At 37.6% G+C, this 13,945-nt stretch overlaps 1 protein-coding gene across 1 annotated transcript; it reads left to right on the top strand.

Moving 5' to 3' along the window:
• The first annotated feature begins 11,204 nt into the window (after positions 1-11,204).
• LOC113349777 (NAC domain-containing protein 37-like) lies at positions 11,205-13,745 on the top strand. The gene is made up of 3 exons (XM_026593804.1): positions 11,205-11,503; positions 12,056-12,327; positions 12,924-13,745. The coding sequence occupies exons 1-3, from the start codon at positions 11,350-11,352 to the stop codon at positions 13,614-13,616; spliced, it is 1,119 nt and encodes a 372-aa protein (XP_026449589.1). The 5' UTR covers positions 11,205-11,349; the 3' UTR covers positions 13,617-13,745.
• Positions 13,746-13,945: the final 200 nt, after the last annotated feature.

Here is a 13,945-nt window from a genome sequence, read left to right as displayed (position 1 = left end):
CTTCCCTTTCTTCCGCATCCAAACTTTTACTGATCATGATTGGCCGCTTGTCTTCTTCTGTTCGATGTTAATTTCTTCTATGCCATCCATGGTGAGGTCCCCGGAAGCTCGCTCTTCTACAGACTGTGTGCTCATGTTAAGTAGTTCCCGTAGTTCTTCATCTTAGATTTATTGTATGGTAGCTCGCTTAGGTTTTGATCGTCTGAGGGGGGCCCTACTTCAGGTGTTTCGGAGTTTTGCGTATTTGTATACGCTCCTTCGGTTAGTTGATATAAGCGGTATACATGCTCCCCATCTGGTCTTGATAAACGCTGGAACCTGGGTTGTTCTTCGTGTTTCCTCTTTCTCTCCGCTGGGAACGTCATTCTGGACGGGCTAAAGATTTAATTGGTCGGCTTCGTCTTCTCTTCTTCACTCCATTTTGATAGCGGAGTAAGCTTCACATCAGGGATTTCGTCCGGCTCCTTTTCCAAGTCGTAAAAAACTGCATCTTCCATGTAAGCTTCTTTCGGGTTAAAGGGGTAGCTCGTGGCTGGTATCCGAAATTGTCTCCCCCTATATTAGTCTTGACACACTGATGGTACGTTGACGCTACCACTTTACGATGGAGTAACCACCCTCGTCCTAGCAATATGTGGAATGTTGTGTCGTCTTCTAATACATAGAAATGGGTAATCCCATGAATGGGACCAATTTTCATAACCAAGTGGATGATCCCGATAGCTGTCTGAGTATGTCCCCAAAATCCTTTCACCGTCGTGGTTCGCATTTTGATCGCTGACTGCTGTACTCCAAGAAGTTCCAGCGTGTATGTAGAGATTAAATTTAGATATGCACCCCCATCCACGAAGGTCCTCTTCAAAGGAATCTAATTGATATAAGCGGTCAAATACAGGGGCCTGAGGTGCTCTCCCGGGTAGCGAATATCCTCGTCTGTGAATACGATGGCTTCTTTTGGGAGGGAATCGTAGGGTTTTCCTGCTGCAATCGCTGCTATGGCTTTGGCTGTCTCTCTACTTTGATCTTCGTTAAAGCTTAGCGATTCGAAAAACTGTTGAACCAATACTGTACCCGCGAATTTTCTAGCCATGCCATCCGTGTTTGTAAACGCACGGTCCTCCGTTGCAATCTCGCATACATTATACTTTTCTTCCCACGGTTTCCATTCGTCTCCACTGGGATCGTGGGAGAGCATCATAACCTGATTTTGAGTCACCTTTCCACCCTCGGAGTCTCCCATTTCAATTTCGCCTACTTCCAGTTTCTTCTAGAACATTCTTCTTAGGTTGTAGCAGTCGTCCATGGGGTGTTGTACTCTGCGATGGAAATGACAGTACCTGGCATCACTCTTGTGGATATCGCTGGGGTCTGCTCTTTTTGGAAGCAACCGAATTTATTGTTTGCCACCCATTTTTCTAGGAGTCCGACGATCTTCTCTTTGCTGCAAGGCAATGGGGGAGGGAGCGGCCAATCCCTGAACGACGGATTCGTTTGCGCGCCCCAGCCTTCCTGATTGTTATTTACGCGGGTGTTTCTTGGCGTAATTGAGACAGTGTGGGCTGCGTTGCGCCATATGTAATCTGAATTGCTCTCTTCAACGCAATCAGCGATTCTTATTGCAGCTTCTTCTAGCTCGACGAAGGTTGGGAATTGAAAGTTCACCAAGCTTTTCTTGAAGCGTGGTGTCATTCCGCGCACGCAGATCTCCACTAGTGCATCTTCTTTAATGTCCTCGTGGCAATTCAACGCGAAGTGGCGAAACCGAGTGATATACTTTCCTACGTCTTCCCCTAGTCGCTGATTACATTTACTCAAGTCAATCGTGACCTTCCTTTTTGCAGAGTAAAAATTTCTGAGGAAGAGTATGGACAGGTCCGCCCATGAGCTGATGCTTCCCGGCTTTAGGTTATCATACCAAGTGAAGGTTGTCTCAGTCAACGATTTCTGGAAATCCCTTAGGCATAACTTCCCATCAGTGGCTCGGTCGTTCATAGAAGCAATAAACCGGCTAAGATGCTCTCGCACATTCCCTTGTCCATCATACACTTTGAATTTTGGTGAAGTATAATCCTCTGGATATTAATAATACACGACTTCAGAGGTGTACGGGCTCGCCATGAAGTTGTAATTATTCTGTTTTACCACTTTGTAGTTCATTTCGAAAAACTTGGCCATTGCCTCCTGTGTCATCATGCCGTGATCCTCTCCTTTGTTCTCCCCGTTCTCTAAGGCTTCCTTGATGTTTTGCTCATTGTTGGCCTCTTTCAGCAATCTTCTCAACTTTTTCTCCCTGCGAATGTGCTCCTCCAACTTTTTCTGCATTTCTTTCAAGGTGGGTTGCGCGAGTGACGTGCTTCCTCCCTCTAGTTGCTTATCCTTCTATTGCGTCGCTTCAGGTCTTCTCGTTTGCGTGATTGGGTATGCTACTATCCCTATCTGCTCCCCTTCTAGGTTAGGAGGCGGGTTATTCAACTGACCGCCGGTCACGTTCGGGTTGGTACCACTCGGCTGCATCATGATGAACTAGGAACGAGCCTCCGGGTGTGGTCTCCAAATGTTAATACCGGAATTCTCGTTTGGTCCTACCCGTCCTAGTGCACCAAGATGACCTCACTTTTCTTAGAATAGTATGAGAGAGAGTTGTCTTTCCATTGTACCTTGTCCTTTCTTATATAGACTTTCCAAAAGCCCCTTCTTTTTATGACATCTTGCCATGTGTCCTAAACCTTCTTAATTACTTTTAATGCCATCCCTTCTCTAATATAACCTTCGTCTTTCTTTTTAATTCCTTCATTGTCCCTTCCATCTTATGGATACTTCCTTGGTGGACTTGGGCCTTAGTCCCCAAGTCCCCATGTTTTGTGTGTGGCCTTTCCCTTTAAGGAAAATTATTTTTCATGTATCAACAGGGAGCATTTTGTATTGGAAAAATGGGCTACCTACCCGGATGTTATAGTGTATTGAAGAATGAATTTTTAAATCCCCATAAAGAAAAGTTCGTTAGTGCATGGGTAAACCAACATAGACAATATGATAACCAAGCTGCAAGCACGTTGTAATCGTCTCACTCATCCAATCATCCTCGTCATAGCTATAGAGATCATCCTTCGTAAGATTATGTAACTCCTGAAGCCTCAGAAGCATTGTTTTTTGTTGATCGCAATATAAATATAAAACCTCCTCAATGTTACGGGTCAAGCCCCGTGCCATCCACTTAGCTCGCCCGACCTATTTTCATATCAAATTCACATCCTTCAATCAATAGTTGTACATAATTTGAGAAACGCATACAAAATTAATAATGATATAGTTAACATACGTACTATCATCGTAGTAGTATCACACATCGGTTGTTCTTATGGTCCTTTCTTCCTTTCACTTTCTTGTTTCCTATAAATGGTGAAAAACATATAAGAATATAGAAGCAATTCACCTACACTTATAGGTTAACTGTTAGGAAACAACACGCGACCCATCCGTAACACAACAAATCGGCTAGGAAATATGAGACTATCTAAACGTAAGCCAATTGCCAGCTAGGTAACATTAAAAACGGTTTCGATTGGGAAATTTCCAGCCGAAACACTCATCACTAAAATAACTTCTGCAGACATAGAACAACTTACGGTTGGGAAAGTCCCATCCGTATAGGAAAACTCACGATGGGGATCTCGAATTCTCCCAATCGCGTGCTCATGTACGCCTGGGAGTTCTTAATGTCCCAACCGTGAGCACGACATTACGGCTAGGACGATATGATATCCTAGCCGTGATCGTCTCAGAAAACCTATTTTCGGAATCCTAAATTCATCAATCTAACCTATTTTTCCAATCTAACACTAAAATAACTGCGAGCTTTTTGGTTCTTACCTAGTAGGAGCCATTCGTGTGGGAATTGTTGGTGTTTGAATAGATTCATTCACCACATCTCCATTAAATGGAACATCAATAACTTGCCATATTTCATAATCATGGTTCAACCGGCCTGATCTTGTCAGTCTAGATCTTGTTGCCATCTTGAGAATCAACTTGAATAGAATCGAATCAACTTGAGTAGAATCGAATCAACTTGAGTTGTTTGGAAAATCAATGGAGAAGAGAAGGAGATAGGTTTAGGTTTTGGAGAGTGTTTTTGAGAAAAAGAAAGAAAAAGTAGAGTAAATTGATTTGACAAAATATTTTGAACTGGAATTAGGTTTTGATTTTAATTAGTTTTATTAAGAAAGGACAAATCCGACTTTTGAGTCATGTGAGGGTTCCCTTGTCCATTTTCTGGCTATCCAAATCCTATAAAGCCCCCAAATCCTATTGGGTTGCAGCCCCAATAATAGGATTCTTAATTTATGAGGGCGTAGCTATCAGACGTAAGCAGACTCCTATCATGTGAAATTGTGAAGCTCGGAATGAAACGAAGCAATAAATAGATGTACAAGCCAATCACGTACATAAAACTTAAGCAATACTGTTAAATAGAGATGTACAAACCAATCACGAACATAAAACTAAAGCAATACTGCTGTATCTTCAAGTCCAACGATTAGTCTAACTAGATTTTATGAAGATTGAGCCAGACAGTTAAAACTGTAAGAGGATTGATGTCAGGTTTTTTCTCTCTTTACTCTATAGGTAGGGTTAGAACTGGACCACGGAGAGGACCAAGTAACCAAATGCAGTGCTATAGGGTACGTACTTGTTTGATCAGAATACATGACGACCAAGTAAAGAAAGCCTTGACGGAAATCAACTTAACCTACGTAGTCGTACTTGGCTTGTGTATGACCGTCGTTAGTTTCTTTCATCTTGCATTCAATTTGTGAGCATCCAACTATCATCTAATCAAGTAAAATAGACAAGATAAGGTTGTTATTCACCACTATCAACGCAGCCTAATCAAAAGAGATAAATTGGGTCAAACCGAATTAGATAATTTTAATCGATGTGCTCATATGAGTCGGTTTGTTAATCGGTTCCAAGTTTTCATCATGTTTTTCTCTTAGTTTTTTTTTTTTTTTTTCTTTGTTTTTTGGTTTTGAAACATTCCAAAGTCCGTTAAGCAAAGGGTGGAGTATTTTGGAAGTACAGTTTATGTCACTCTCAAAGTCTCAATTCAAAATAACACATGCATTTTTTTTCTTCATCTCTCTGTCAAGATCATCAAAACTGATATGAGCAGTCTTGGTCAGATGTGTGCCATGGATTTCCAAGACACAAAAACAAGATGGTCAGAACCCATCCCTGCAGCTGCCCAATAAAAACACAAAAGCAAACCATTCTAGTCTTCTTTCTCTCTCTTTTCTTTCTCTATGTAATGTATACGAATCATAACCTTGTCCCTTGCAACTTACAAGAAACGCGTGCTAATTTTCGGTGACGTCTCCACCTTCTACTACTACTAAACTTACAGTGCTAATGCCCACCTCTCCCTCGAAAGCCTATTTCATCTATCTAGACCCCGCCTGCTCTATCTCTCTCTCTCCTCTTTTTTGTGTTTTTCAATCTTATTCACGTTTCGATCAGTTCTTTTCACAAGTAGATAATGTTGAGGACTTAAAGTTCAAGATTGATAATTGGTGTACCAAATGCTTAAGAATATACCAAACCAAAAACAACGATTTTTTTGTCTTATATGAATTTTGGTACACTCCCAACTAATTTGGTATCCTATTAGGAGACTTGTTTAAGTTAGTTTTGGTTGATGATATTAAGAACCCAAGTTAATTTTGGTTTTACTGGATGTTTGGGCTTCGGACTCAAAATACTATAAAGAGGACGCGGTTTTTTTCATCTGTAAAATTATAGTGGCGCTACTTGAGCATAGTGGGAGTATCAAGAGTACGAAGGTTAGAGTTGTGGCCGCAGTGGAAGCATTAATCTCAACACTCTCATTTATGTATATGGGCACATCTATAACACTTGGATTGTATACTGTATAACCACTCACGACGTAGAGACCGAGCTTTGATACACATTAGATGTCTAGGGTTCTAACCTAAACCAATGAGCACTAAATACAGTTGCGCCTTCGATATAATGAGTTTTACTCCCATCTATCTCGATATAATGAATTTTATACTTCCACAGTAACAACCATCCTTTTGAAGTTGATGGATCGTTCTTAACTACTACCGCAACGCGTCAACAATTAATTGAGCTACTGAGCTTTTGATTTAGCTATTCATGTATATAAGCTGAATAATCCATCTCTATGATGAGTTTTAGTTCATAATTAACTACATAATTTCGAATTATCAGTTTAACCCCGACGCGTCAGAATGTAACTGCATTATATCGATGACACGATATTTCATCCAAAATTTCCATAAGAAAACAAGAGAAAAGAGTATGCATGCCATAATTTGATCACCTAATGTTTTTTTAACAATCAAAAGAATGTACTATTATATACAATAAACCTAAGGCATGCATATATCTCATCAATATTATTGTAATGTTAACATTCATGAAGCCTCTTTCCATTCCCTTCTTTACTTTTCCCAATTTCAAATCATTGTGCGCCCATAAATGGTGGAACGGGATATTTTTGCATACAGTCACGGAACTTTTGTTCTTCATTGATCTTTTTTGTTGGAGAAATTCCTTGAAGACATATATTCATCAAAAGTAAAATCGGCTAATGTGTTTTTAATTAGAAGGGGTTCTTAATTAAGTTGACTATTACAGTATACCAACTAATTTATTACATAAAATTGGTCAAAAAGACCAAAACAAATAATTTCCGGGTGAAATAGATTTCTAGTTTTTTATACTGTTTATATAGCCAAAAATCAAAAATATACCGTTCAATTAGTCAATTTGGATATTTCACCCAGAAACAAGTGAATAAAGAAAGTATTTTTTACTAAAATACGCATTACTTAGAAACGATATTGCACAAAAGTATTTCCTTCTCTTTATATCGACAGAAACGATATACGACATAGACAAAAATTCTCTTCCAGATCTGAGAACTCAATCATGGTGATGAACTGCTGTGAAATCAACGTTTAAGTTATTTCTTCTATCAAAATCTTTTCATATCTTCGAACGGTAAGTTTTCAATTTCAAATTCATCAAGTTATTTAACTGGTTATGATTTATAAATCCGATTTTGGCTTTGTTTTTGTTTAATTATAAGAGGAATTCACATAAACCTGTGTTTTACTCTTCGATTCAGTAATATTGAATTTATTTTTTGTAATTTTGGGTTTTGTTGGTGATTTTCTAGGGTTACTAATAATCTGATTTTTATGATTTTTTAGGGTTATTAATAATTTGATTTTTATGTTTTTCAGCTTGTTTTTATTTGAATCATTTGTAGATTTAGTTTTGATGTTATTTTCAATTGATTGATTTTTGGGTAAGAATTGAGTTAGTTTTTCATGTTTCAATTGATTTCAGGTTTATCTTGTATTTACTCATCAATGTTTTGTGTGTTTGTTCTGTTTTTGTATTTAACTGATCAAACGTTGTACATGTAGTAGATGGCTCCCAATTTCCACTGAATGACATCCAGTTTCATATTTTTGTTGTTTATGTATGTTGTAGATGGCTCCCAATTTCCAAATTCTTTGTGTGACTATACATTTAACCAGATGCAAACTAGTTTCTAAATTCTTGGATTACCTTAGCGAAGAGCATGCCTACTGCAATATTAGTCGACTACATTAGATTAAAAACTGAGTATGGTGGTTAGCATGGAAATGGATAAGGTAGAAGTGTTGTTGCTGATTGATATTGTTGTAGCTGAGATGAGTTACGAAGAATGCATGGTTGGTATGTTGGTGCCAAGAAAAGGAAGATATGATGTTAGTGTTGATAGTGCTTCAAATGGCCTGGCTGAGATGAAGTTACAGTTAAGCTGAGCAAATGGCTAGTAAAGAAGATGGTATGCAGCTGAAATTCCATGAGCTTGTAATGAAGTTGTACTCTGATGCAGCGATCATGGAGATGAGAGCGAGGGGATCTGATGCTGAGAAAGATTAAGAGAATAGGTTGCATTCAGATTTGGTTTTGGTCCGAGTATGAAGATGCAGAATTGCAAGAATTGGTTGAAGCATGAAAGTGATTGAATCTGACCCTGAGTTGTGTTGGCTTTTGGTTGTTCTAGTAGTGCAGTCTGAATGAATGGATTATGTGTGTGCTTGTAAGTTGCAGGTAACTCAGGACATTGTAGATGAGTTGGTGTTGTCCGATAGTAGGCAATGTAACTGGTTTTGTGGCCAGTTCGGGGAGGAGAAGTGATGAGATAGTCAGAGTAGAAATTGCAGTTGGTAGTTATGCAAATATGTTAAGGGAGAAGTGGTTTAATGGTTAAGACGAAACTGGGGTTTTCTATGTTAAATGAGTTCAGTTTGAATTAGTTGGAATGTAGATGTTTGTGCTTGATGGAGCAGATAGGTTGAGGTGCAGGTGATGATTGAACGTGAAATAAAAATATGTTTGTAATGTTGTTATTATTGAAAAGTTGTACTGAAGTTGTAAGCGGCATATGGATCAGTTTTTCTTTATGTATTCAACTGAATAATAACATTAACTCTATTCATAAATTTCTTGCAAATGCTTTGAATTTTCAAGTTCTTTCTATGGTTATGCATTTTACTGACTCATGTTCAATTGCAGATACTCTTCATTTTTTTATGCTAAAACTTGAATGAGTTCAGGAACAACACAGATTAAACCATCCTGCATATTCTGAAGAAAAAAAAATACCCATCCTGCACATACTCTCAAATTATTTTTTTTTGCCAAGATGCAACCATTTTCATCATGCATATTCTGGAAAAAAAATACCTGCATATTCTGAGAAAAGATCATTTTAAATTATTTACAACTGGAAGTATATGCTAGTTTAATTGACTTGCAATTAAGATTCATGCATCCGTAGATGAATCTTGATTTATAAATCAATGCAAAGAAAGTTTTACAAGCAACAAAGTTAAGTTTAAACTACATCAGTAGGCTTTTGTAGAGACCTATTTGCTAAACAACCTAATGACATCAACGATTTTAGTTATCATTCAACTTCCAGCAATTGCATACGTTATAAACTTCATTTATTTTCCTTTTTCTCCAACTTTTGCTAGCCACGTTCACATCATGCATACTGCTTCTACTTTATTCACCATCCACGTTCACTTCATGCCTATTCTTGGCTCTTAATTCAGCACTCCGCTTGCTATTGCTTCCTGCAACAATCTATAATATAAGCGAAAATGGTTTGTTTGGTGGTCTTTGTGCACCTGAAATGAGCACTGTTAGAACTTATAACAAAACCACAACTTTAAGTTTATATAATACATGATGAAACTGATTTCAACGTGTAATAATATAGGATGTAAAAAGGTTTCTTTCAATGAATACACATGATGAAACTAGTTTCATCCTTGTTTAAACTTAGATGAAAAATATAGGATGTAAAAAGGCTTCTTTCAATGAATACACATGATGAAACTAGTTTCATCCTTGTTTAAACTTAGATGAAAACAATTTCAGCTCAACCCAAAACAAGATGAAATCAGTTTCATCCAAACAAAATTCAGTTAATCTCAAACTAGTTTTTACATAGGGTAAACGTATGTGAAACCAGTTTCATCCTTGTTTAAACTTGGATGAAAACAATTTCAGTTCAACCCAAAACAGGATGAAACCAGTTTCATCCAAACCAAAACAATTTCAACAAAATTTCAGTTCAACCCAAAACAGGATGAAACCGGTTTCATCCAAACCAAATTCAATCAACTTCAAACTAGATTTTACAGAGCTTAAATCTAGATCTAACCACTTTCATCTAACCAAATTCAATCAATTAAGATAGGGTGAAACCAAGTTCATCCCAGTTTAAAGCTAGACGAAATCGTATTCTCCCCAATTGAGTACATGATGAACCCATTTCCAATACCAATCAAGATAAACATATAAACACGATGAACTAAACTATTTTCAATGTAATAAAAGACAATTAGGGTCTGAAGCTTACCAATTTGAGCATATATTTCAATTAACACAAAATCCTTTTTTGGATATTTCAATTCTCAAATTGTGAATTTGAGAAATTTGAACTAGGGCATCAGAAATTTCTTTATGGACGGTGGTGGTGGTGGCGGCGTCGATGACGGTGTTGGATAAACACAATGTTGTCGACGGTGTTGGTGTTTTCTGGTAGTAAAGATGGTGGTGGTGGTGTCGATGTTGGTGGTGGAGAAACTTGATGTCTGTCGATGGTGGTATTGGTGTTTCTGGTAGTGGAGATGGGATTAATGGCGTTGATAACGGAGGTGGAAGAAGATTATGTTGTTGATGGTGGTTCCGGTGGGATGGTAGACGGTGGAGGAATTTGGTTCTCATCTGGTTTGAGAGAAGATGAAGATGAAGGCGTTGATGGTTTTGTTGAAGAGAGAAGGAGAACGTGTTAAGGTTTTGGTGGACGTGGCAGGGTAGTTGTGTCCATTTCAACTAAAAGATTCTTTTGGCCATTTGACCAAGACGGAAAGCTTACCTGTCCATTTGACCCATGAATCATACCTTTTTGGCTATATAACCCACTTTCTGAATTTATTAGTCTATATATAATGTGTTAATGTGTTTCTAGATGAATGATTTCAACCCTTCAGTCTCACTAGACAACATCATTGTGGGTTATTTCTCTGCTTTCTTTACCACTACCACCACTTGTATCTTTCTTCATTCAACCCCTACCGAAATACGAGCCCTGGTTAGAATTTCAACACTGAATAAAAAAATAATCTAACAAAAGAAAGAACTCAAGTTAATAAGCACTGGGTGCAAGCACATAGGTAGTGTCTACTACTGCCACTGTAAAACTAGTCTTTGGAACTTAGCAAATTATTACAGCGACTGGAGACTAGGTCAGAGTAACAACCCCCAACCAGTTCATAATTTTGTTCTTTTTATCTTTCTTATACATAATTCTAATTCTTTTTTCTTGTTTCTTTAACTTGCTAGAATCATTAGATGAAGAAAAAACTTTGTTTGTTCACAACACGCGCTTATTTTTCTGTGTAGATAAAAAACGGGGTTTCTGTAAATGAGTACTTAGTTAGTGAGAGTGAGTTAGTGTCGGTTATATGCATTTGATCATTGAATTTCATAACACTTGTCTCCATTTTATTTGTAGGGTGTCCATAGCTATACTCATATCTCTCTCTCTCTCTCTCTCTAATTCACTCAAAAAAAAAAAAAAAAAAACCTACCATAATTCACTTTGTTCTTTCTAAACTTTTTTCTTTAAGTCTCTCTTGTTTCCTTCGTATGATTTAAAGATGATGACATAAAGAGTGGAGTTTGTGGTGGTGAATTTGATGCAAACCTGAATTCTGGTGGACGTAATTAATGGAGTCCTTAGTACCGCCGGGTTTTAGATTTCATCCAACGGACGAAGAGCTAGTAGGTTACTATCTGAAAAAGAAGGTAGCATCACAGAAGATCGATCTTGATGTTATTCGTGATATTGATCTTTATCGTATCGAACCATGGGATCTTCAAGGTACATATATACTAGCTTGTACCACCTCTATTGCTGTTTTTGGTTTTAAGTTATCGAATTCGTTTTCTACTTGTGTTTGGTTCACATATAATAACATCTCCACCTAATTAACTATGAAGTGAAGTTCAATTAGCAGGTGTTTTCTAGATCTCTCTTCTATGGCTGCAGTCAGAGATAGCTGGCTATATGCTATCTCTAGAAAATATCCAGGCCGGCATATATCATGTGTGCGCACCAAGCGATTATAAGTCAGATTATATGCTCCCTATTAGATAAACAAAAGATCTGTCTAGCTAGCTATACGCATGTACCTTCATTCTCTCTCTAAGATTCAAAGTTGCACCATGAAATCAACCCTAATATTAAACCGGCTTTGATTAGCAAGGTTAAACCTTAATTTACTTACTAATTTCCTCCTTCACATCAATTCAAGATAGATTTTGCGTTGGTTCACGGGTCAAGTAATCCTATTTACGCTGGTCTTGTTATATAATTTTTTATGTAAATTTTGGTTTGCTTAACGGACTGTTGAATCCTATAAAATTTGAACAGAACGATGCAGGATCGGGTACGAAGAACAAAAGGAGTGGTATTTTTTCAGTCACAAAGATAAGAAGTATCCAACGGGAACAAGAACGAATAGAGCAACAATGGCCGGGTTTTGGAAGGCAACTGGTCGAGACAAAGCAGTGTATGATAAGATCAAGCTAATTGGTATGAGGAAGACCCTCGTCTTCTATAAAGGAAGGGCACCTAATGGACAGAAGAGTGACTGGATCATACATGAATACCGTCTAGAATCCGATGAGAATGGAGCACCACAGGCAAGCTAATTCATAGTCTTAATACTTTCATTATTTAATATGAATTAATTCATACTAAGTTTCCACCATTTTCTTGTTATCATCTTCTCCCACTTTCTCTCTCTCTCCGATAAGAAGATATCATGTTTACGTACGTACTAGAGTGATCATAAACAGGCACATAATCTTTTCGAACTTTTTTCATAGTTTCCGAAACATGTAAAGAGCCACAAACAGCCTTTATATCTTGTCGGTTTGATGATACTTCTTCAAAAGCTTTTGTCAAGTTGCTGATGAAGACATTTCTTAGCTGAGTACTCAACCTTTGTGAAACACAAGTACTTTTTTCTTTTGTTTCCAAAACTAATCTAATTGTTCTTTCAGGAAATATACCATAATTCACTTTGTTCTTTTAATTTTACTTCACCACTCGGCTTTGATCGTTTTAGGTATTTTACTTGTCAACGAGTATACTCTCAGTCTAAGAAACATATGTGGTTCCCAAATGGGTAAAGCTAATTAATATACGGTTTTAGATCTTCTTCTTTCACTTTAGTTTCTCAGTGCATGGAAACGAACCAAAATCTCATCCTACTAATCATTGTAATTTATTGCAGGAAGAAGGATGGGTCGTTTGTCGAGCATTCAAGAAAAGAACAACAACCAACTGCCAAACTAGAAACCATACGGATCGACGTTGGGAGTCATCCAGTCGCCCCTATGATCATGAGTCAAGTGGATTCAGCTCTATCCTTGATTCGGTTGGTTGTATCACGAAGCAACAGAATTACATTTGCAAGCAAGAGATTCATGAAGTTAATTTGAATTTAGATAGTAATTTTCTGGAGCTAATTCCCCAACTAGAGAGTCCTTCTATGCCAGTCGTAAAGAAGCATCCTTTAACAAGCTTACTGTCATCACGATGCCCTACAGAGCCGGTAGCTATTATTGTTATCGATGAAGATCATGAAGAGGATACAACAAGGATAAGAGGGTACAACAGCGACGACAAGAACAACAACAAGATGAAGCATGGCAGTACTGAGCAGAAAGTGACAGATTGGAGAGCCCTTGATAAGTTTGTTGCTTCTCAATTGAGTCATGGAGACAACAAAAACAGATCACATGATAGCGGAACGCGCCCTAATCTTGGTGTTGCTCTGGGAGATGATCAATATAACTCGGATATAGCATTGCTTTTATCGCGGAAAGAAAATAATGAAATTAACAAGTTGAAGGAGTTCTTATTGAGTTCATCAGCATCAGCTTCTGGAGACGACTGTGACAATATAATCGGAATTTGCATTTGAGAAATGTACGTATTAATGGTTTAATAGTAATGATTAATATATAAGAGACCGATATAGATATCATCATCTATAATGCATGAGACATGATATGGCTGTTGTGGTTATTAATAAAATTATTATTCATGATAATCTTATTTTCGTATAGAATATATTCTGTTGATCGTGTGAATATTTAGTCTTTTTGGTAAGTCTTTCTCAGACCAGATTATAACTTCTGTCTGATGATTTGATAAAAGCAGAGAAACCTGGATCAGATGGTTAATTATTTAGGTGTCAGCTGAAAACGAACGATCTCTCTCTCTCTCTCTCTCTCTCTCTGCGATAGGTAC

This window comes from Papaver somniferum, chromosome 2, assembly GCF_003573695.1.
Source record: "Papaver somniferum cultivar HN1 chromosome 2, ASM357369v1, whole genome shotgun sequence".
NCBI classification, from domain to species: domain Eukaryota; kingdom Viridiplantae; phylum Streptophyta; class Magnoliopsida; order Ranunculales; family Papaveraceae; genus Papaver; species Papaver somniferum.
Note: the sequence above shows the minus strand (reverse complement) of the source record. Positions and strands in the feature narration are given on the sequence as shown.